Below are 25,104 nucleotides of genomic sequence, written 5' to 3'. Positions count from 1 at the left end.
TATTCGCAATGTTACCAGCGCAGCGAAGAAGATGATAGGTTTTATAATTCGTAATACAAAAAACTATAATGACATCTCACTAATAAAATTACTTTATACTAGCTTAGCTAAATCTAAGCTAAAGTATTAAAGTATTATGGTATAGTTTGGCGCCCGCATTATAAAAATATGAAAGATGTGATTGAATCCGTGAAGACTACTGAAATACCTCTCAGTTAAAAGCGATGGAGTTTACCCTCCTCCAGGCTACGATATCTCACTACTCAACGCAAGTTCGGAGATTCGTTCTCGAGCTGACATTTTTTACAACATTTTAAGACTGCCCGGACTAATGTTAAAGTCGTCGATGTTTTTTTTGTAATATCTACCCTATTGGGTTCAATGCCCACGTGGTCGCATATACGTCGATTTCATCAAGACTGTTTGATTAACATATAGGCTTCACGCGCTTCACCCCATGCGACCGTTCATGGAAGGTTTATTAAACATAACAAGGACAACCACGGTGGTAACAATACAGGAACAAAAGAGAATTAGGATTTTTGTATTTTACATAGTGATTTAATTATATAGTAGTCTTTGTGGCTACGAGAAATTCAATAATTAGATTGTTTAACCTGTGCAGTATCACAGATTACATCAGGGTAATCTTCAAAAGGCGATATATATTATAATACCCTTAGGAATTGATTGTTGATTATGAAATATGATACGATACATTATTAGTTTCTCCGTTTGATTAATTTTTTGTTATATCTTTTGTTAATTATTACGTCTGTAAACTTCATATTCTGTAATTGGAATGTTTGTTTTTATGTTCGAAAATAATATAATTTCCTTTAAACGCATCTACGATTCTGTGTCAGTATGTTCAACAAACGATCACCGAATAACATAGATTAAGGCAATTTTTCATTAGGATAGGTATTAAATCTTATAAGTTTGTGTATGTTCTGTCAAGCTTTAAGTGGTAGAACAGAATACGAACATTTCTCTTTGTATATCTGAACTTCGCCTTGTGATTCTTCGCTCTTTTTTGCTTTTTTCCAATGTCATTATTACGTTTATAGAAGAAGAATAAAGACTATTATTATAGCTCTGGCACCTGATCCAAGAACAATCTTGATTAGTATGCGAATGCGCCAACTGCCCAAAGTCAACTTTCTTATTTAGAGGCATTTTTTAAAATTGTAACCACAGACGTGGTTTTTGAAAAGACAAACATATCGCATGTAGTATAAATTAAATATGCGCATGCACAGACTGCACATGGTCAATTGTTTAATCATAAAAATGTTTTTGTCTCGCTTGTGTCCATATAGCCTTTCGGGAAGTACTGATTTGTGCATGGAATATGCGGTAAAGTTGCCCGCCTTAGGGCGAAAAGTTTTGTTCTTGTTTATAAACCTTTCTTACAATTCGGGAGATTATGTGAAACTTTGGTTCTGACTAATGTATCGTATTGTATATTACTAGTTTTAATTATCAAGCCTATTATTATCTACATATTGTAGTAAAAAATTAGCTTATACTTTTTAAACACATTAAACACTTTTTAAAAATCTGGCTTTTTTAGTACATATTGCTAAAATAGCCTGGGGCTTTAATCCACTTTCAAATCTAACAAACGCGGAACTTATATGCGCATCGGTATCATTGGTTGCCTACGTCGTACTTTTCCGAGTTTTCCAGATAAGCGTAGCGTGGAAACTAACGATTCTAAGGGATACTTGAGCCAATCTGACACTGTCGTCCTAATTTTCCGAATGCTCTTACAAGTACACACCAAAAAATAGTGCCAATTGAGTTTTCCTATCTAATCCTACTGTAAGTAAGTTATAATATACTCGTTTATGTACAGTAGAAGACATTGATCGTGTCGGTCATATTGCTACCCTGTCCTTAAAATAGGGTATCGTACTGACCCCAGTCAATATTACATAATTCGTTAGCAATACAGGGTTACATTTTGGTAGTTATTCAATTTAACTGCGTATTGAGCTTGAATTGTGCAAATGGAGGCGACTGCTTAGAGCTTAGCTAAACAAATAAATAGAGCTGCCTATATTGATATTAAAATGAAGTTTAATTCTATACACAGCAAAGAAAAGGTGTGTGCAAACGCAATTAACTAAACGTAAACGTCAGTTAGGACAAAGTGCTCGAGCCAGCGTCGGTATTAGAAGTTGGATTTTCCTTCCAGCATCTTTTAGAACATTTTCCATAATGTTTGTCCTCTGGTATACATCATTATCGTGGAAGGAATACCGGTAAGTTGCTTTAAGCATCCAATTTCTTAGGTTAGTCCGAGTGCCCTTTTCCCATAAATACCTGCACACTTAGATACCTAGATTGCTAGAATTTGAACATGTAGAAACGTAGCATATTACCCCTACATGTAAACTTAGTGGAAAGCCCTATTTTCAGTTTTTGTGTAATCGTACCGTGGGTAAAACTTTGGCATTTCCACTAGCAGTTTCTCTGTGTATGACTTAGAGGGTAAGTTGTGTAAAAAAAGTATTGCTTAAAACCAAGGAGTAGGTATATGAAATACTTAAATTGCTTATAAATGAGTAACTGCCATTTAAACAATGTTTGAAGAAATGTGCTACATTGGCACAGGACCAAACGTCTATTTTCAAATGAAAAAATCGTATCTAAAAATTGTTTTGGGGAGAATTTTGAAATACTAACCTTAAGCTATCGACCAAATTACTTATTGGCCGTGAGTATAGGGAAAAATAGTACGTTTCCTCATTGGTGATTGAAGTATGGGTTACGTTATATCTATTGACTTTCACTAGTTTAATTCACCAAGATGCTACATTTTAGGTTAACATTCAAAATAAAATATGTTACAATATTAGTTTACTTGCACCTTGAAAGTGCTTTCAACAATTCACGTGGTTAGTATAACCGGAGTTTAAAAATCTTAGCAGAAATATGCCACATTGGCCGTCTGCCCAAAAGTCTATTTTGAAATTTAAAAAACGCCGTTTTCGCATTTTTGGGTTTGGAACGCTCGGGCGGATTTGTTTGTTAATGTCGTAATCACTAATATTACGTAAATTGAAGCATTTATCATTTCTAATTATGTTCGTCCTTACAAACATTTCAAAGAGTTGGCGAATAATGTACTTATTTTCAATACACGCCGCGGAAATAGGTACTTTTACTTCTTTGAGAAATACAAGAAAATTATAGACGCCTAAAATCGAAAAAATCGCAACAAATTCATTGGTAAATTCAGTACACCGTATTTGATAATCATTGCTCTTTTATTTCTTCTACTGTTTTACTTTTAACATTTAAAAATTCCCGTTTCAACAATCTCTCGGTACTTTTTGTGTCTCATATTAAAACTCTGACAACTTTCGCCTCCAGTTACATTTGTTTCCGGAATATTTTCCATAAGATAGTCAGAAAATTTGCTCCCGCAATATTCGTAAAAGATTTGCTCCTAAAAGATTGGCCCCAGAACGATATGCTTTTGGAATATTTACAACCAGACGATTCACCCTCTAAACATTCTCTTCCCGAAAATTCACCTCCAGTGGAATATTTTCTTACAGAAATTGACGTTCAGGAAAGCTAGATCCATTTTGTTTCCCTATTCGTTTCGATTTGTCACACGTTTCTCCTAAAGAAACAATACATCTTCAGAATAATGTCCAAAACAAAACAAGTTGTAAATCTACCTATTGGAATAGCTGAGCCGTACCATAATGTAAGGCCGTACATAGCCACCCAGCCAGCCATAATGAATATAATAGCGTATTTTTTTTTCAAAAATTCGCTAAAAAGACAATATGTACAGATTACAGTACCGTTATATAGTCAAGTTTGGTGTAAATTGGATATGCACCTTCAAATTTCCACCCCCAATGGAGTCGTTTAAGGGGGTGTGTCATTTACAAAATGCTTTAACGAAAACCTGTCGAATAAGTAAAGATCTTTCGTAACATTTGTACAATTTTACAGGGTTATCTTGAAGTCGTACCCTCTTCTCCTAATTTTGTTATGTCTGGCGCGTTTATGAAATTGGTCTTGAAGAGTAGGGCATACACACTGAAATTAAGCATACCAACCGAGTCAACACATTGGATGGCGAAATGAAAGTCGAGCAATCGTATATGCACTAGTACATAATATCCCATCAATGTATGCCTTGTTTAGGCGCTAAACCACATTGAAACACGCTCCATTTGTCACAGAACCCCTTTTTGTTCCTACACATGTGTAAAGAAAACTGGATTATTTAAGTACGAACTGTCTTTTATAACTAAAAAGTGACACATTTTTCACTATGACGGGTGAAAAACTATGACGCCCCTGAACTTTAAAACTCCATTAAAAATATATTAGCTCAGACATATTCCAGAACATCCCTTGTATTTGATTCTTTATAAAAAGCTTACACATATATATATATATATATATAGGATATAACGTCGAGTGTTTTTATTAGTGTACGTGGTGAAAATCTAACCAATCCAGACAATTAATTTTTTTGTTCATTAGGATGAATTTTTCTATTTGGGTAAAACGCGACGCGGAACCAAGAGCGTGCTGTTCTTGTGTTTACCCCGATTAGTATCTAATTCGAAATTACACAATAGTCTGTTGATTTTTCAGTATAAACTGGCCAAAAACCCAGATGTTCGTAAATACCCAAAGTACACGTACATACCCACCCAGTCGCCGAGCATATTTATAGGATACAAACTTTTGTAATACATTTAGCCGCTAAAATAAACAAAGAGAATGGTAGCTTATTATCTATTAAACAAAATTGCCGTACTTTTAAGTTGCTGAAGATTATAAAATTGAACATCAGCCAAAATACCGTTTAAATAATAAGATAATTTATACATCGTGTTGGTCGGTACCATTCTCTTCGTCACAGTTTGCATTAAGTTTTATTGTTTTTATATATACGGTTAACTTTGTTTGAATTACATTCTATTTATATAATTTAATTACATCAATCGTGATATTCCACATTATTTCCATTTTCCTATTTCCTAACTGCTTGCGTTTTCATTCCCAAACAACAATCAGAATTCATTAGAATTTACAAATCGATGAAATACAACTCCCCTGATTTGTGTCTTTATTTTTATGTGCATGAAATCGAGAGTCTCTTTGTAAACTGATCTAATACGATAGTAATTTAGAGAATAGGATTACACTTGTTGCCTTACACGCCTTACAGGTTTCTCCATATTCACCTGTTGATGATTACCGTAACTGTCGTTTAAGTACAAAAAAATTGTCTTTCGAAACACATAAAATACAATCGAGTAGTTTCAAGAGATGAAGAGTTCAAACTTAGGACCCCCCTAAGTCAGGTTACAGCGAAAAGGTAACATATCTCTAAAATTTGAAACTGCATTTCGCAATTAGTATAATTATATAGATTCTTCATTTCCATTAGTAATTCGATGTTTTGGTTCCAATGGGGTCACCGGTTGAGCTGCATTTTTTTTATTGTCACAACAAAAAGGAAATATTTTAGACAAATCATGAAAATAGAACGGTACCTATCATCTTTCAGACCATATCGCTGTTCCGGAAGAATAATGACACAACAGAAAAACCATAATTTTCCAAAAATGTCAGTTATTTTATTACGATATCCCTTAGTTCAAGGAAACTGGGCGAATTATTAATATTTTATACATATTTTAAAATGGCAATCAACAAAACATTCATTTTTTTTATTGAGATATTTGCAATAAAGTCGGTGTTCTTCTGAAATCGGGAACTCAATAGATTTATTGGTAACTAGTCTTTCAATTACCCCTTTGTTTAGTGTAAAATATCCAGAGAGGCCAATTCGAAGTCAAACTATTGTCACGCGCATATTCCAAAACTTGAAACTAAAGGTATATTACTGAATAAATGTAAATGTAACGACGCTGCGTCCTGAATAACAACGAAAATGATGCAAATGATAACTCCTTCAACGTTTTGGCTTCAATAGCTGAAAATCTAAATTCAAATTTGCAGTACATCCAACGTAGGTCTCTACATTATAGCCGTGTTTTCAGAATTTTACAAAAAAAATTTCTGTCCTACAAATTTCAATGCCGTCAACGCCTACGTAAAGGCGATTGTGAAAGACGAGTAGCGGTAGCTTTCTGTTTCGAAATTATGGAAAGGTGTAATGAAGAAGAATGTCACAAGATACCTATCCAATTATCAATTAGCAGCAATTCGAAACGGATTGTATGATCGACTTGGTTACTGTCTTATAGTTAATGGTGACTTATTCGAACATTTATTGTAAATTATTATACTAGAAAACGGTTTCTAAATTTGGTTTTTCTTTATGTTTAATTTGCTGTTCTAAATATAATACTTTTTGATAGAGTTTGATTTGTTTTATAGCAGACATTCCATTGCATGACGGATATTGGCGTAGTTTTTGTATTATAAAATTCCATAGCATCACAGATTATTGAAAAAGATGCGAGGTTTATTTTTCCGGCTTTATTATGAAAAAGATTGAAAACTAATACCATTGAATGACGTAAACATTTTTGTTCTAGAAAAAACCTTAATACATTTTCACTCTAAAATAATTTGGGGAGCCAATAATCGCATGTTATGAATTTTATATTGAAATCCCTATGATGCATTACGCAAGTTACCACCCTGTACAGGGTGGCGCACTGATAGCCAATCTCGAACAGGTAACAAATTTTTAGAAAAACCCACAGGTACATTAATTTTAAGACCGAAGAGGGGGTTTTTAAGCTCCCTCACCGATCCCTTCATTCCTTAGTGATAGGGCAGCATTTGAATAATAAGGCGTCACGCATCGTTAAAATAAAGTTTCTTCTCTGGTTTTTGGGATACGGAGTTGAATATAGGGACGATTGTAAAGATTACTAAATGACTTTAAAAATTATCACTGTCCCCTGCCAATGTATACCTATGAATGTCTGCTTATGAAAATAAAAATTGTAAAATCTACTAGAGCTTTAACCATATTCACGCATACGATATAAGAAACTGTAGAAAACGTAGGCAAAATTATGTGAGATTAAAAAAAATCATGTAATATCACAAAACTATAAACTACTGGTGTACAACATTTTTCAATTGTCTTCCAGCATCTGTAACTTCTGTAGATCATTGCTCAGTTTCATTTCAAAGTGTAAGCCATTTTTCAACTTTAGTGACTTTTTTAAAAGCGACTTCAAACAAATGAAAGCGTAACTAAAAGATTTTGCAAATGTTATATACGCACAAACTTGTACTTTATAGGTATTTATTGTTTTGTTGTTGTTTGTTACTTTTTGTACTATAATATGCAAAGTTGACGAGTGTAAAAAATACGATACTGTATTTATTAAGCACAAATAATATATATTTATTGATTTATTAAATAAAGGTGATCCTTTCACTTCTAACAGGTCTCATCTAAATCTTCCATATGACTTCTTTTGACAAGCCATTCTGGTATTAAAATGTGTTAAAATTTCGCTCTACATAGAAGAAAGCTAGGTTTCACCAGACAGCAAACTTTTAGAGATTTTATGTTTGGTGGTTCTAAGACCAAAGTATTGACCTAATCCTGAAAACAGATTAAATTTACTTCATTTATATATTATACAAATTACCACAAGCAAATATGCTCAAAGAAAATTACACGAACCTCAACCAGATTCGTAATTTAGTTAGTTTCCAGATGTATTTAATTTGAGTTATATATAAACAACAAAAATGTAAAATTTGCGGCACAGAGGTTATTGCTTATTTTGGTCCAAGCATCTAGAAAAGATCACTCCTTTCGCGCAAGCTTCGGAACCTTAGACTAATTAAAATAGCGAAGACTGAAACAGTACGTTAACGGTCTTTCAATAAAGTTTTGCTAACCGGCCGGATAGACAAATGAACCCTAAACTACTCCCTAAATATTTGCAAATACCAAGATGCAGTTTTTCCTTTCGATTCGCCATTTCGTGAATGTTATTCCTACTTTAAAACCAACACTTCTAAACATACTTTTCCATATCCAAATGTACCTACCCCATGTCTTTTGAACCCACTCCGAACGTATCAGCCATAGAAGTGGCCGATATTCTTGAAAGTAAAAAAATTAGCAACTGTCAGTTTTATTGTTCTACATCAAATTCCCTGGCATAGCTTGTCATTTACTAAACAAAAATCTAAGACATATTATCAGTGAAGAAACATATATGGCCGCTTCCACTTACAAACGTGATAGTGGCTTATAATTGGTGTCATAACTAGTACTGTTAAAATTTATAATTAGTTTTACGTAACATTCATTGATCAAGCGAATAGGAAAACCTTTTACGGCATTAACACTATTTCTTTTTGAGAAACCTGTCTTTTGCAACTTCGTACATTATTTACTATTCTATTTTTGCATCTAACGTAATAAAGAAAATTAATTAGTTGGTAACACGCCAAACTGCGCTTATGCAATAAAACGACTATTGCATTATGCATCCTTTGTGATATATCAGTAACAGGTGAATTAATTTGCTCAGACAATATGCATACCCCTCCCCCCTAGTAAGTGCTGTCAACCCTGCAGTTCAAATGTGATACATAATTCCCTTTGTATCGAATTGAATGAGAACCGCAAAAGGTTCTCGACAAGACATTATAATTGCTTCGATACTAATTAACTCTGCTGGATGTAATTCAATTTTGGCTTCATTACGTCAACAATGTATGGAAAATGTTTACGAACGAATTCTTACCTTGTCTAAAACCCTAAATGCTGCTAAAATCACCACAGCATTACAATTTATCTGTTACATTAAAATTAATCAATTTGAATTGAGATTAAAGTGGTTTAGTCATCTACTAATTTTCTATGATGTCAAAAATATGGACCGTAAATTCAAGTACGCACCAATTCTGTTGGGGAAAAGATCAAAAGCATGATGGCGATGTTCAAGTGCTGATAATAGGTGCTACAATCTTTCATTATTATTGCGAAAAAATGAAACATCTATTCATCTTCAGTTGATTCATTACTATTAACACATCTCAAAGATGGGAATACCAACCCAGATCGAAAGCCCGAGTTGAAATATGTGATGGAGATTAGATTTCACAAATCAATCAATTCCTTAGGCAACTACCTAGCCATAATTTATTGTAACTCACATCGGAAGACTGCAATAATTACAGTTCGCTTTCTTACAGGTGCAGAATTGGTGCGATCCATAGTTTTCGCAACAACATCAGCGTAATTTCTAGCAGCTTTTCCGGCTATAATCGTCCAGAAATATTTGTTTTTTGGTCTGGAAGTATCCTCTTAGTTCACTGTCACCTAACGGCAATTCTTCCTTTTATCCACTTTGATTGTTTTATATTGGTGGTGCGGTCTAATTCAAAGCTCAAGTTGAACAGTACATTCATCGCTGTTATGGGATGGTTTAGAAACTGCTTCGCTGTCGATCCTCTTTAGTTGTTTAGTATTTGAAGTAGGATTTAGTGCAGAACGATGGTGGCTCAGTATTTTGAGTTGATTTCGAAGATGCCTCGGTGTGAATCGTTATTAATTGTACGCTTCTTTTAATGGATTTAATGGATTTGGGAGAAACCCTGTCAATGTTTTCCGTTGTGTTAGTAAAATTAAAGATTTAATTTCGTAGTCTTTTCCATTCAGATTTGCCTGTTAGCTGTTCTGTTAAAGACTTTCCCGTAGACATTTCCTCGGCAAGCGTCTCTTCAATATGTTGACTCAAGACATCATTTTGCTTTTTTAAGTACTTGATCTCTCCTTTTTGGATGTCAATAACAGTTTTTAGATTGTCAATGTACACGTTATAATTTTAACATTTGTTAAAACATTAAAGGTACATAGGTACTTCTATAATCTATATCAATCATTGGTATGGCCTTGTCAACTCGAAATGGTTTGATCATATTTACACAATGTTTTGCTATGTAAGTTACACGATAAGTTCACATGCATATAATTACAAAAATGTGTATGTGTATGTCTATTCAGTACACTTTCATATCACACTATTGATGCACTTGGGTACAACACGAATTTAGATAATTTGTCGCCTAAATGCGATCATTCGATACGTTTGTTTCCTGCGTTAGTGTGGTGGGGTGTAGTAAACCCCGACCATATTTTTGAGACCACAATAATGACAACTTCGCATACCTTCCAATTTTTTCCATTCCATCACATAGCACTGCATCGCAATAAACCGATACAACGGAGTATCGAAGGACCGGATGATAGCGTTTTGCCATTTTACCGACGAGAATGGTAAATACTAAATATCACCGATATCACGTAGCGCACTAAATTTTGACGAAGTCATTGAAGAGATCCGAACGGACTGATGGATGGACTGGACGGCAAATATTACGATCACATAAATCAGAGTGTTCACTACTTAAATTAAATACATAAACCACAGATAATTGAAACCGGAACGATTACAATACATGGTTATTATTAAGTACTTACTCGGTAGATTCTTCTTAGAATCTTGCCATTGTCCATCTATCTGTCCATCCGTCCGTGCGAACGAGAACTAGAACGAAATGCGTTCGGGTTTTGAAACTTGGAATATAGGTTTGTTGTAGTATAAGTACATAGCGATCAAAAATGAGTGACCGTCGAGTCACCTTTGGAATTTTTGTTTACATGGGAAATCGTACTTAACTCGAACTTCCAAAGGCGACTCGAAAGTCACTCATTTTTGATCGCCCGATATAAGAACTCTATTGAATTTGAAAAAAATGTGAAAAGTTACCAAAGATAGAGGGATCAACATTCGTGCCACTATTTTAATGTAACAAAAGTAAGTGTGTAAGCGGGGGTGGCTAGGGTGACGTAGCCAATTTGTATATCTTTCAAGGGCATTCAGCTAGACCCAATGCAACATCAGTTGCGTCTTATTTGTGGTTTGAACCGGTTGTATTTCGAAATTTTGTCACTGGGGGTGTCACGGCCCCGCCGCACTAATCGAAAAATGAATCGAAAAACGAAATATCCTTGTCAATCATGTTCGGTTTTCTTTTGTTTGGAACACGTGCCTTTATGTAATGCGTGTGTTCCCCAGATTGAGGAAAGAGATTAATTTGAATATACATTGGTATTTTGAGAAATGTCTACATTCATTCCATTTTGTATAGTAATGTCGTTTTTTGTTTGCTTAATACCAAGTAAACATCATGTCAAATAACGTAGGTATTTAATTATGCTGTTCGATTATAGAAAACGATTTTTAAAAAACAACTTTTATTTTTCTGACAACGTTACATTGAAAATGCGAACTGAACTTGACTGCCTATACAATAGTAAAAAGTACGTATTATAAGTTTTCCTTATCGAAGGAATTTGCTGATGTGTGAAGGGTTACCATAACTCCTCCATCCTTAAATACAAATCCTAGGGCTAGGGTATGTTAACTTTATGTCGGGGGTTTCCTCTTTGGGTCTAAAAACCGTAATTGGCAAAATGTTGTTTTTGTAGGTATAAGTTACATATGAAAATCACAAGTAAAACTATAAATATGTTAATATTGTCCAGATACTAATGTTATTGAAATCCACTGTTTGGCATCGCGTCGATTTTGTTGTGTTGCACTTCTAGAGCACTTTGAATGTTTTTTACTTCGTCCATCTTCCTTCTTGATTGTTACTGATGGGTTGGCTTCTTCACAGATGTATTATCGCTTGTGCATACTTTGAAAATGCGGCTATTAGGGTAAGAAAGCAATTGTTGTTATAAAAGGATAAATCCAAGTGTGTATACTTTGAAAAGGTTTACTAGCAGTTTCGGTTATCAACAATGGAGTCTAAGGTGGATGGTACCATATCTTGTGCGTTGACACATTTCACCAGAATTCATAAAGTTTGTAATTGTGGGTTTCATATTTTTCCAATAATAGTTATTTTTAATTTTTTCGAAAGTCTCATTTATACCTCTGTGATTGGTCTTACCTTCGTGGGAATTTTTTATTAACATTATTTGTTCTTCTGGGTCTGTTATTGTTTGACCATTTTTAAACAACGGAATAATTTGGCGCCTTTTTCTGAAAACTTATCTATAAATACTTTACTAAAATCTTCGTACAATTGGTCTGTATGAAAGTACATGCAATATGTTTTTTCTGACATAGGTAGTGTATTCTTTCAAAAAATCTAAAATAAATGGATAGTTATTCTTAGGCGGGATTTTAAATGTTATTATCTTATGGTTTTCGTAATTTGACAGTTTAACATCAAGTTTAAAGTGAACATTTGGATATACTAAAATTTGATTTACTTTACTAAGTAAGTCTAAGTCTGTCAAAAGTGTGCCAGGTTTTCGTTCGCCGAGATTTTGTCCTACGTGTCTGCGTTTCTCAAAACGTTGCTCTTCTCGTAATCCAATTTTGAACTTCACAAACAAATCGTTAAAACGAACCGAATTGTCCTGACGCGATTTTTGTCGTCACACTAGTGGCAAGTTCATTTTATGAATCCTACCGACTGCGCTAATTATGTTGTTCGATTATGGAAAACGATTTTTCCAAAAATTCGAATTAGAAAATATTACATGTTTTAGCGTAGTATTTAGTAGTAGCAAATAGAATTCCTCAATCTCTTTACTTATGGAGTTAAAAAATTGTATGTTCTAATAAACGAAAGTGCAGTGCAGAGAAACTTTAATCTCAAACAACTCGCAGAAATTTACTATTAAAATATAGCTATGATTATTCTTTAGTACTTGCACATTTTGCGAAGTTGAATACTATTTTCAAGAACAACTCATGTCAGAAACCTTGCGTCCCTAACATTTTCGACCGGGGGTCTAGAGACCCCTAGATAATCCGCCGTTAGTTTGTGGAGACGGCCTATACGTCAAAATTTCAGACCTTCGATATTGAATTCGTTATCTCATTATTTATGAAAAGATTTCATCCTCGCTTAACTTAAAATTGTCAACTCGCAAACAACGAATTTTAATTTGAAATAATGAGGATTGTTTCATCCCGAAGGGTAAATACTCCTAACAGAACATTTATTTATTTCAACAAAGTTTATATTTAAATCAAGACGTAATACGATTACTTCATGACGATGTTATTTTTTATAGGCAATTAAATTAATTAAGGATTAAATGTGATACCTCCCTAATGTGACTAACTCCAGCTAAAGTCTTGAAATACAACACTGCTAATCCTCCCACTTGTAAGTTCATGCCCACCTGTTGTCGTTTCCAGTTTTGATTTTCATTTAATTTGCGAATTTTTCAATTACATAGTTCATTCACCTTGTTTGTTCCAATCACTTATTTTTCCTTTTTTGATTTTTAAGATTCATACCACCGGAGGCGCTTTCAAAGTCGGATATCTTCGCAACTAAACAGTCAAATACTGTTGACACAAGAAATGATATGAGTGCGAGGGTTAATTATGAAACTTATCAGACCAGTGTAAATCATAATTGTATATCACAAAATGTCTCCCATTCAAGCTCACAGCAAAGCCATCTTGAAGAGGAAACGAACGAACAAGACGAAAGTGAACCTGAAGAAGAAGAAAGTGAAGAAGATGAATGTAGTGAAGAGGAGAATACAGTTATAGAACACGTTATTGCGAAAGACGTAAGAAATTTAGCTACTACACAAAGTGAATTTGTAAAACGAGATATTTGCAGTCAAAAAATATATATTGATGACGTTATCAGGTATGACGTGTGTCAGTGTCCGTTTTTGTAACTAATGTATATTTAGGGCCAGTAACGCATTTACGCTGATTGAAGCTCACAATCTGATCAATCATACTGATCGCATTCAAAATTTTGTTTGGTGAAGTTATTATTTGTAATTTATTCAATTCTGACAGTTCAAATGAATTGAGGTTCAATTATCGTGGTACAACAAGATTCTGATTGTATTTTACGATCTATCATAATATTCACAATATGGATATGAATGATATCAAAATACACTAAGCTTCAAACACAAAACGCCCTGTATTTATTACATCCACAAGGGATAAGTCGACCTCATTTTTATATTACGTATGTATCACTGTTTTGTGATCCACTCTGATCCAATATTTTCTATGAACATTGGTATTATATACAGGGTGCGTTTTTTTGTCATGTTCACTATATGGCGATCTCGTAAGCCGTACGAGATAAAAAGCCGCTCAAATTTGTTATGCAGAATTTTATGCTGATTACGCAAAAACCAATATGGCGTCCATACAACCAATAAGCCAGCTAGTATATGTAAGTAAGATTTTTCTTTTTAAATTTCAATTTGATTTTGTTGTAGAAAATGGTATATGTATACGAGTAAGTATATGGGGAAACATTTTTGGTTTCTAAAAGAAGAAACAATATTGGTGAAGATTGGTGTAGAATTCATTTCTCAAAGTTGAGTGATTGTTACATTCAAACATAAGGTGTTGCATTGAACCTTCACTACCACACAAACGTATTGGAGTGTCAGCTAAGTTTATTTCATTTACATGATTAGGAAATCTGCCATGAATGGTTGAAATAAAAGGCCTGCTGGAAATATTTTTATACCATGGTTTTTGTGACTGTAATTGTTTGGAGTTCCCATCTTGTACTGTGTATTCCATACCTTTAATACACACGATGACTTCTCTTCTAGGAATATGATAGTTTATAATCTCTACTCTTTGCTGCCTCTTTAGCACGAAAGTCAGCCATATGATCGTCACCTTCAATTCTGGCATGTGCATCCAGGTTATGATAATATTTTTTCTTGCTTGCGTACTTGGAAGTAAGGTTCAAAAATATTCTTAAAGATAGAAATCAACATTTTTTCAATTTCTTAATAGAGCTTAAACTTTCAGTAAGTATTATAAACCGAATGCACCTTAAATTGAGAACTTATTTTAACGCTCCCCCTATTGCAATTTGCCGAATAAATGGAAGTGTGTTTAGATAGAACTAAATCTAAGCTTGTAGTTACTATGATACACTGCCTATCAATCACTATTCTTTGATCCATCTCTAAAAATTAAATAAAAATTTGGATACTGCATCAGCTAAGAAAGCGTATTGTCTAAGTGGTAGCTTTCCATAGTCCGGGAAAGCGAAAGTATCTACGGTTAGATTATACTCGTATACCGACAAGGGTAGCTGTTATGTTTTTCAGATGACTCGGCTACTTTTCTGTATTGTATTTACTTTTCCGATTTGAACTTCTTAAAAATAGAATAAATAGTGGAGTAATCTACTATATTTCGCACTTCCACTTCAAACAAAACCCCAAGAAAACAAATATAATCCCTAAGAGGAAATTTAGTATTGCGTAATCTAATTTCTAAAGGTAACCGCGAGTCTAAATGTGCATATCCCCGATTTTGTTTGGGATATAGGTATTTATAATGTTTCTAAACGCCCATTCAGAAAACTGAGTTATGAAACTGAATTCCCTTTTGAAAAAGCTATCATTATATCAATAACCAATTGAGTAGAGCAATGCTGTCGGTTGTGGCCCTATCGTGTCTAAAGCCATTTTGAGAAGCCGGTGATTATAAACATGTTATTTTAGCGCCATCAAAAAGCCGAGAAAAATCACAGAGGGTTTGTTAAAATTATTTTTTGATATCTTTGAAAATAAATGAACGCCAGCGTATTCTCGAAAATGACCTTTCTGATTTTTTTTGCTATAACTTCGCTATTTGTAGAGCAACAAAAAACTTTTAAAGGGACGACTAATCAACATAAAATTCTGCATAAGTTTGCCCATGATGCGGCTCTGTATGTCTTACGCTTTACTAGTTCGCCATAGTTAAAATAAAAAATAAAACTCTTCCTGTATAAATTTCCTTTTCTATTTGACAGTTTTCGTACATTTACCTGCAATATAGATATTATTTTTTTAAATTTTTTTTTACTTTCCTAGCAGTAGGACTTTCATTTTTACCGCTTGGGAAACATTGATGCTTCATATTGATATTCATATTCTTTTATTGTAAAGTACATGTAATTTTAAAAAGACATGGAATCATTGGTCATTGTCTCCGTTATCGACAATTTAAGTAAATAAAATAAGCGCTTCTCATAAAAATGAATAATTTTAAGTAAATCTGTAAATAACGCTGTAGAAACGCGTTGGATGCCTTGCGTCGGAAGAAAATGTCATCTATCTTTACCTGCGACCATATCTTTTTAAATTTGAACGCCGCATAACAGTGGCAGAGATAAGAGGAGGCGACAAGCTACAAAAAGAAAAATGGATCATAATTCGCACGTGGATGTTGCCAGTGCAACCGAAACGATCCCAAAGACAGACGACACCATTTTTGACAATACGATATCAGTGTCATTAATTATTTGCTAAACATGCAGATAACGTCTACAATGTATTAGCTAAAGCGACGAATTGCGTCTTATGCGTTTATCAAAATCGCTATGAGTATAATAATATTCGCTCCCGGAAAATTCGCCCTCTGAATATTCACCCCAGAAAATTTGCCTTGGGAAGATTTGCTCCGGAGATTCACATAAGCTTTAACCCCCAAAAGCATTCTATTTTCTAGCCAAGAACTCATTCCGAGAGAATTTCACGTTCAGACAGGTTAGACCTCAACGGACGGACTTTACGAAATAAGTGCTATACTGCCTGTCCCAAATTGGAGCGTTCCAGCATATTTACCCTCGGAATATACGTTCTTAGCAAATGGCTACCGGAAAATTCTCCTCACGAAAATTCCTTCCTTTGATTTTATTTTTACGTTGGATTATTGTTTTTTCTTTATACTTCTTTTTACTCCATCTAGTTTATATATTATATATTATAAAATATAATAATACGGCGTTAACAAAATCATTCTACCGTGTCCACGGTGTGCGGTGTATTGAATTAACATCAAAAAGCAAGGAATAAACTTAAACTAATTTTTAGATTACTGCATATGCATGAAAAACAAGTATTAATTGGGCAGGCACATACTTATGCACAGAAAAATTGCATGTAGTACTGTAACAGCATTATAGGCTTTAGGGCATGCCAACTTTTGACCCCGCATCTAGTTCGTTCCAGACACGAAGCAATCCAGTATAGTAAATTACTTGGCACCACTAGATGCGTATGTATGCAAAATTTGACACGAATCGGTCGACACATGTAAAAGTTATGCGCGTTTCACTTTCCAAAACAGCCTCTGGGGCAGTAATTCTTGGAGACCTGGGATTGAGATGAAAATGGAAACCAATACGGATTATATTAAAATTTTGTATACTAGTACTATACATCTTCAACTAGAAGTTATAAGATACTAGTGTACAAAATTTTAATATAATTAGTGAACGCATTTTCAGACAAACAGACCAAGGGACAAACGAAGGAGATCAAGGACTTAGTAAGTTATATTTTTTGGATGGTGATACCGAATCCAATAAAGCGAATTTTTTCGACGGAAAACTCATACACGTATTCCCCATGGAAAAATGCCGTAGTTCATTACCGTAATCGTATGCGGTGGAAAAATAAAAATTTATGCGAGAGTGCATTTTTTAAATTGTAGGAACGACGAAATAGAAAATGATAATATTCATGGGAATATTAAATTGTAATTTGTTGTATAGAGAATATTTTTGATCGGATAGAGACTAATTCATTCACAGTAAAGTAACGAATATACCTACTGTGTCATACAATATACTAGCCACACCTGAATCACGTTTTGAACGTTTTGTGACAATGTTTTCTTGTATTGGTTAAGTAATTTATTTATGGTTTACAGATTAGAACGATTGCAGTCAAAGTACTGTCCTAAGTCCTTGATTATTTTCACCCTTTCCAATACAATGTGCGCTAATATTTGCAGTGGATTACGTTTACTACTCCTTTTTTGATTTTTTTCTCAGAAATTCAAGGACGTGCTCACGTGGCAAAAGATTTGAAGTTTTACAAAAATGTAAAAAAGTAAAACAACGAAATCAGAACTTAACAATGTAAGACCGTGTGATTAATGCTTCTTAGGTTAGAGTTGCTCAAAATGCCCAATTACTTATCAACTAACTTACTGTTGAATTCTGAAAAAAAATTATTACCGTTTTTTAAGGAGTTACTTTTCAGGAAGAAGAGGGACAATAAATAAACAAATAAATAAATCAAAAATGGAGTATCGCCTTAAACTTTCACACTAATTGGGAGATAAAACGGCCCTTTACAGTCTACTGTTTAGAAAGCTCCCGGTGTACAACTTCTAGAACGTATTATTCGCAAGATATCCGGGTAGTAAAATGTGAAACACCGTTCCAGTCCAAGGTTTTTGGGAGTCTTCCTTGAAGTCAATTTAATGCTTAGTCGATAAGTCTAAGATTTTGAACCTTTTTGGGTCGAACGATATGATTTTACCCCAACCATTGAAATTTTTCAGTCACACATTCCATTCTAAGGTTCTCGGAGCTGTTTCTTATACTTAGGATGACTAACAGTCACTGTCTTGGCTTTTAAAACGTTACACTTTACAACATCATGAACTATCCACTAAATTACTCAGTTTATTACAACAAACTCCAAGTTATAGGAAAATATTGTATTTTACTTTATTTCCTCATAAAAGTGCCAACTTAATTTACTCCTCATCATAAATAACTAAAACGAGGTAGTGATTCACGGTACAATTTGCCGTCGTAGGTACTCGATGGAACGTAATATGACAGCTTCTGGCACCTTAATCAGTGAAGGTACAAGCGCTTTTTAAATTTTTGTCTGAACGATCTTCCCAACTTCTAGGACAATCTGGTCAGTCCACTAAAGAGGAGTTCGGGTACTTTTGGGAGAGTAACGGAGAAACCAACAGGATTGAGGAAACACATGGGAGTGTTTGAATTAAAGATTTCGTAAACTGTCATTTATTGCACCGAGTTACAGAGAATTGAAACCGTGGTAAGGAAAAAATTTAAAAGAATAGAAAAAATCGATTCTTAGGGGCAATTCTACCAACGCTCTGGAGTTCGACCCAATTTTTGCGTTGAAAAAGTTGGTATAAAAACGGAGAGGTTTTTTTTCCTCGAAGCTGAAACGCATTGAAAATTACAGAATGCAGTTTCAAGTGCAAAATGACGCTAGAATTTAATTCGGTCAAAGGTTGCAGGATCGTGGATCAGCTAACGATTGGTACGTTCTAATTCTAGTGTGTCTGACGTCAGTAAGGAAGTGGGGTGCATAAGGACACAGGTCTTCTTCGCGGCTCCTAGGGCCACTTTTCAGTCGGTCGCATCAGCACTGAGTGTGTTTTTTATTGGACATATCAGAAAAAAAGGTGAGAAATGATTTTAAGGATCGTTTTCAACACAGCAACTAATCACAACATAACCCGCTTCAACAATTTCCAACCCTACTGTTTTCCCTAATATTTTTCACATAAGCAACTGTTTGGTAACACTTTTCCGTAAGTAACTGCATTTTCACCTGAGAGCTTTGAAGCTTTAGTTTTTAGAATGCAATTTTAGACAAACGAACTCAAATCAAAATGTTTGGCTTAACGCATCTCATTAGCTGCCAAATATACAAACCTCTCTAAATAAATAGCAGTGAGAGCTTTCGATTTTAAAGCACGTTATGTAAGAAGTTAGAGCTATTATTTTTCGTTTCCGTAAAAAATTGCGATACCTGCTTGAAAAGGAGTTACATAATTTTTCTAGTAGCACCTACTGAAAGCTAGTCAATAATGGGTGGTAAACTTTCCTTGCGCAAATGAATTTCCTAAAGCGAAGCACGGCATAGTTCAGTTCCAGGCGAGATACAACAATCATTTAATTCCGCAACTAAACAGAAGTAGCTCGTTTAGTTCAATTGTCTCATTTAAATATTAAAGTCAATTGTAAACAATCTGCCACCGTCCATTTGCACGTTTTATCAATTAAGTTTATGTATTTTAAAGCTATTGAACCCTTTCTTACATAACTATAACCTTAAAATCGGGATGCATCGCTTCCTTGAGTATCTATAGATTTCACATACGAATAATCCCTAATAAAACTTCCGAGGATGTTTCTGGAGAAAACATTAATCAAGTTCGTTCCTACATATACGTATAATAATCACGTTTTAACAACAAAAGAATTTAATATTTCTGCTTGCTGTCGAATGATTAAAATGTGCCTCAACACCCAAACCTCGGTTGCTCACCAGAGACCCTTGTTTATACTTGAATGCAATGAATAAACTGGTTGTAACTATAATTGTTGTTTCTAATTCTGATCTCAAGATGTAGCTTTGTACATCAAATATCGCCTACCAATATCAAATTTGACTAACCCCAGAATATTGTCTATTACCAATTAAATCCAAAATTTAGTTTCCAAGCACGAAATATTGTCCACTATATCTTTCTATATTTTCATTTGCATTCAAAGGCTGTAACTCATAAAATTAATGTCCATGCGTGAAGATTCATGTTTGGAGGGCTTCGCTAGTTTGTGCCTCAGCATCGGAAAACCGCACCTATTTGAAACGGAGATGTTAGTGCTGTATAAGCGCACATCCGTTCTTAATATCTTTGCGAAGATATTACTCTCCAACATTGATTGGTCAGCATGACGTAGATACTATCGCCTATGATCTGTAGGTACCTTTTTTATTATTGGGGTGCATGTTGATTCCTGTGGGGTTCCACAAAGTGGTAATCTGGAGCCTACATTCTATTCACTCACAATATTGAAGTAAGTCCAAAACTACTGTGTTTAGGTGACCGTATGATAATTGAATTGTAGATTTCCAACTGGGCTTAATCACGAAGAGCCAACCCGCTACTTATCAATACTTCTTTATACTAGTAAAAAATCTAATCGAATTCAGTTATGCAATTTAAGGTGAAAATTTGGTAAGAAATATTGAAATATAATAATAATTCTTATTTTGCTAAAGCAACGGGAACGGCGTCTCACATTTAGACCGCACAGCTTTTTTTGAGTCTCCATAAAACACACGCAAGCTTCAATATTCCTCTACGAAAAGGGAATCCTCGTCTAACAGTGGCTACTTAGAAATGTATTAATTGTGACCAAGTCCCTTTCCGAACCCTACATACATCGAGAAGATCCAACACGCTGATAATGTTTGGTCTGCCCATGAATTAGAAAGCATAGATCTATCATGCCGCTAAACTTGCAAGGGGTGTGTGTGTGTGTGTGTCATTAACAATTTTTTTTAAGAAGTACCTGAACTCAGATGGTTTTTCCAACGCGTTCGCTAGCCAATTCAGTCATACAAGGACTTATTTACTTTCCTTGAAACATGTGCCCTTATTTTATACATAAAGTAACTAAAAAATATCTCACGTATTGTAAGATTCCTTGTTAATTGCACATATGTCAGTGTTTTTTCTGAAATATTATTTAGTCATACCGATTTTCCTGACAAGCCAAAGCTTTCAAAGAGATCCGCAGCAAATGCATTGCTATTAATTAAATGGAAGAATTGAGGAAGCGTTCGATCGAATACACTTTACCCCAAAAATGTTCCAATATACTATCTATTTGAGTAAGGTAGAATTTGATTAAGTAATCACGAAACCTTCACTAGAAATTCAATAAATTGATTTCTTTCTATCTCATTTATAGAATTATTTATTATTTAACGCTGACCTGTACAAATTGACATTGTTCCTCAAAGTTTCCTCCCTCTTCAAATAAATACGTAATACAAATTTATTACAAAGTAGCAAGCTTACCGGCTTAGATTACACTTAACTTATATGTAGTCATGAAACTTCTGCAACAAGTGCTTACGGATATTTTCAACTACCTACCACGAAAGAGTATTCTTTTCAAAAGAAAAGTCTCTCGCAATTAATGTAATTGTACATGTTAATTCTCGTAAGTACGAAAGTAAAGCCGTGCTTTTCCAGGCCACGTTGGAATGGACCGACTGCGTTGGCAGTTGTTGCAGTTAGATTTTGCTTAAAACGCACATGATACGATGGTAATCGTGCCACAAAATTGCATGCATTGAAAGCTGCCGCCTAACTTTTCGTACTTCAATTGGCAGTTTTTTGAAAAAAATTTGAATAAATAAATTAAAAATCCGTTCCGTAGTCAAGTAGGGGATGTTACAACAAATTAAGAGAGGATGTAGTATTGGATTGGTCGACGCTAGTGGATGTGCGTCGATCGATCCTGGAAAACTGCGCCCTGTCTGTTTAAAAGCTCGCACCTCCAGTCATTGTAGGAAACCCCGTGTGGCTGTACAACGAAACGAAGATAAACCGGCAATCACCTTTCTGTATAGGGCGCGTCCTCAAACACATGCCGATTAGTTATTCCATCCACTTATACATAATTAGTGTCTCTTAAGTGTTTAATTATTTAGTTAGCAAACATAATGGGTGGCTGCGCGTCAAAGGATGCTAAACAGCCCAAAGAGGATGAGTTGGGGTTTGTACTATTCGTATGGTGTTGATGTCTGCATGGGTCAATAGCACCGTACGGGTGTGCCTGGAAACCAATGGATGCCTTCGCTCTTTTCTTTTCTGTGTCTTGTATTTTACATGTCAACGTAAAAAGATAAAGTACGCTACTACTTCTTTTACTTTTGCTTACGCTTTGCCATTTTTCTATCCTTTAGTCTTAAAGATGGCAATCGTGCTTTTGCCAAGAGAAATATCAAAATGTTTCAAACAAAAATTTGAAGTAATTAACCTTCTTTGTAACACCAAATTGGAAAATTATTTCATAAATGGAGTTTTTATGCGAGAAAAATACCAAAGTCACGGCAATTTTTTGATTTACAGAAAATCAGAGACTATGGTTGACGCCGCCGTCTTAGAAAAGCTCGAAGGTGGTTTCCAAAAACTAAAAAGCTCCGACTCGAAGTCCCTGCTTAATAAGTATTTATCGCAAGAAACCTTTGACAACTTAAAGACTAAGAAGACAAGCTTTGGGTCTACTCTTCTAGACGTAGTTCAATCAGGTACGATGCACGATGTGTGATAAATTTGTTTCATAAACTGTTTTTCTAGGGTTTGAAAATCACGATTCGGGTGTGGGACTTTACGCGCCTGATGCCGAAGCTTATACGGTTTTCGCCGATTTATTTGATCCCGTGATTGAGGATTACCATTTTGGATTCAAAAAAACAGATAAGCACCCTCCGAAAAATTGGGGAGACGTTAATGTTTTTGGAAACTTAGATCCCAACAATGAGTTTGTGGTATCCACTCGTGTTCGATGCGGTCGATCTATGGAGGGCTATCCGTTCAATCCATGTTTAACTGAAGAACAGTACAAAGAAATGGAAGAAAAGGTATCGTCTACCTTATCTGGACTCGAAGGTGAACTTAAAGGCACGTTTTATCCTCTCACTGGAATGTCAAAAGACGTTCAGCAGAAATTGATTGACGATCACTTCCTTTTCAAGGAGGGTGATCGTTTCCTACAAGCTGCTAATGCTTGTCGCTTTTGGCCATCTGGTCGAGGTATTTTCCACAACGATGCAAAAACCTTTTTGGTTTGGTGTAACGAAGAGGATCATCTCCGAATTATTTCTATGCAAATGGGTGGCGATTTGGGAGAAGTATATCGCCGACTCGTTACCGCAGTCAACGACATCGAGAAACGTGTTCCTTTCTCACACAACGATCGTTTGGGATTCTTAACTTTCTGCCCAACAAATCTCGGAACTACCGTTCGCGCATCTGTACATATCAAAGTACCTAAGTTAGCTGCTAATAAAGCTAAATTAGAAGAAGTGGCTGCGAAATATAACCTTCAAGTGCGTGGAACGAGAGGAGAACACACTGAAGCCGAAGGAGGTGTTTACGATATATCCAACAAGCGCCGAATGGGGCTCACTGAGTTTGACGCCGTTAAGGAAATGTACGATGGTATTGCCGAAATAATCAAAATTGAAAAAGAGTTGTAATCACCACACGTGATACGTTACTTATATAATGAACGGTTACATAGCTGTTGACATCCGTATTATGTACTAAGACTATTAAGTTTGTCTGATTTGCCATGGGTACCGGTGATTGCTTGTTACTATGATTAATACAGTAAAATGTTTGTTGTTTTAATCAGCTTTCTAGTTACATTGTTTTAAAATGAAAAGTTCTTATAAATATTTACAAAAAAAAACATTGGAGACGTTTTTTTTACTTTATCGCTTCTATACTCAATGTGAGTATAGAACAAAAATAAGTTATTTTAAATAGATTGAACTGTAAAATATTGTAAGTACTAGTGATTTTGAAAACATGTTTATTAAAAATGACTTTAATAAAGGACGTCCAATGAAACGTTTTATATACGCCTACACTATACGCTTTCTAGGGTACATTTAAAAATCCCGGGTTGCTTTGATCAATAGACTACGCGCATGCCCTCTTCGTTGCTATTCACATTGTCATATTTGACCAACCTGTAAAATTATTTTATTGGTACAGGTTTAATGTTTTTCAGTTTAATTCGGATGCGTTTGAAACTTGAATTATTTGTACACATAAATAAATAATGCAAACAAGGGAACTCTGTTACAGCATACATAGGCAATCTGGCTAATCTGATTATTTGTCAATATAAATTTCTTGTAGTTTTCTTCAATGTGCAAATAATTATGATAAGCCATAACGTTTAATGTCGCAATATTAGTAAAATTTTGCTGGTAGTATTGTAAGAAATAGTTAATAGTTGTACCTAAGCTTCAATCTGTATAGTGCTGTGGTACTTACTAAGTTACCTGGTAAATCCGATTATGTCTTCAAGACTAGTAGGTACTTATTTGAAGAGATTAAAACCACTCAGCAATGGTATGTCACATCTGGTAAACGAATTTAGTAGATCAGACAGGTCTTTTACACTTCATCAAAATTGTTATTATGGGAATCTTTGTGGTTTTTCTTTGTACTTCAGCTTTTATCTTCCGTGTAAGATCTACCCAATAACTAAGAAATAAAACGCGACGGTCACCACGATGATTCTCTACCGTGAGAATATGAACGATGATTTATGTGGTGGGAATTGGGAACACACACGCTAGACTTGGGTCCCTAATATAGTCATATGGAACTTCTTTGTCGCTTCTTCACTTTTTCGTATTCTATGAGCTTTATAATTATTGTCGTAATGAGGAAATATATTTATTTTTACCAACAACTT

General features: G+C 34.7%; 1 protein-coding gene across 4 annotated transcripts; it reads left to right on the top strand.

The window, feature by feature from the left end:
- Positions 1-2,102: 2,102 nt before the first annotated feature.
- LOC116165443 (arginine kinase) lies at positions 2,103-24,089 on the top strand. 4 transcript variants are annotated; one of them, XM_031479892.1, is made up of 4 exons: positions 2,103-2,270; positions 13,324-13,695; positions 22,740-22,918; positions 22,968-24,089. In XM_031479892.1, exons 1-4 carry the CDS (start codon positions 2,227-2,229, stop codon positions 23,867-23,869), a joined length of 1,497 nt encoding a protein of 498 aa, XP_031335752.1. In that variant the 5' UTR covers positions 2,103-2,226; the 3' UTR covers positions 23,870-24,089. The 4 variants fall into 4 exon arrangements, with proteins under 4 accessions (XP_031335752.1, XP_031335754.1, XP_031335755.1 ...); XM_031479895.1 differs by lacking the exons at positions 2,103-2,270; positions 13,324-13,695 and adding exons at positions 18,673-18,892; positions 18,935-19,267 and having other exon boundaries at positions 22,738-22,918; XM_031479894.1 differs by lacking the exon at positions 13,324-13,695 and having other exon boundaries at positions 2,124-2,270.
- The last annotated feature ends 1,015 nt before the right edge of the window (positions 24,090-25,104 follow it).

Source organism: Photinus pyralis, unplaced genomic scaffold, assembly GCF_008802855.1.
Source record: "Photinus pyralis isolate 1611_PpyrPB1 unplaced genomic scaffold, Ppyr1.3 Ppyr1.4_LG3a, whole genome shotgun sequence".
Classification (NCBI taxonomy): Eukaryota; Metazoa; Arthropoda; class Insecta; order Coleoptera; family Lampyridae; genus Photinus; species Photinus pyralis.
Note: the sequence above shows the minus strand (reverse complement) of the source record. Positions and strands in the feature narration are given on the sequence as shown.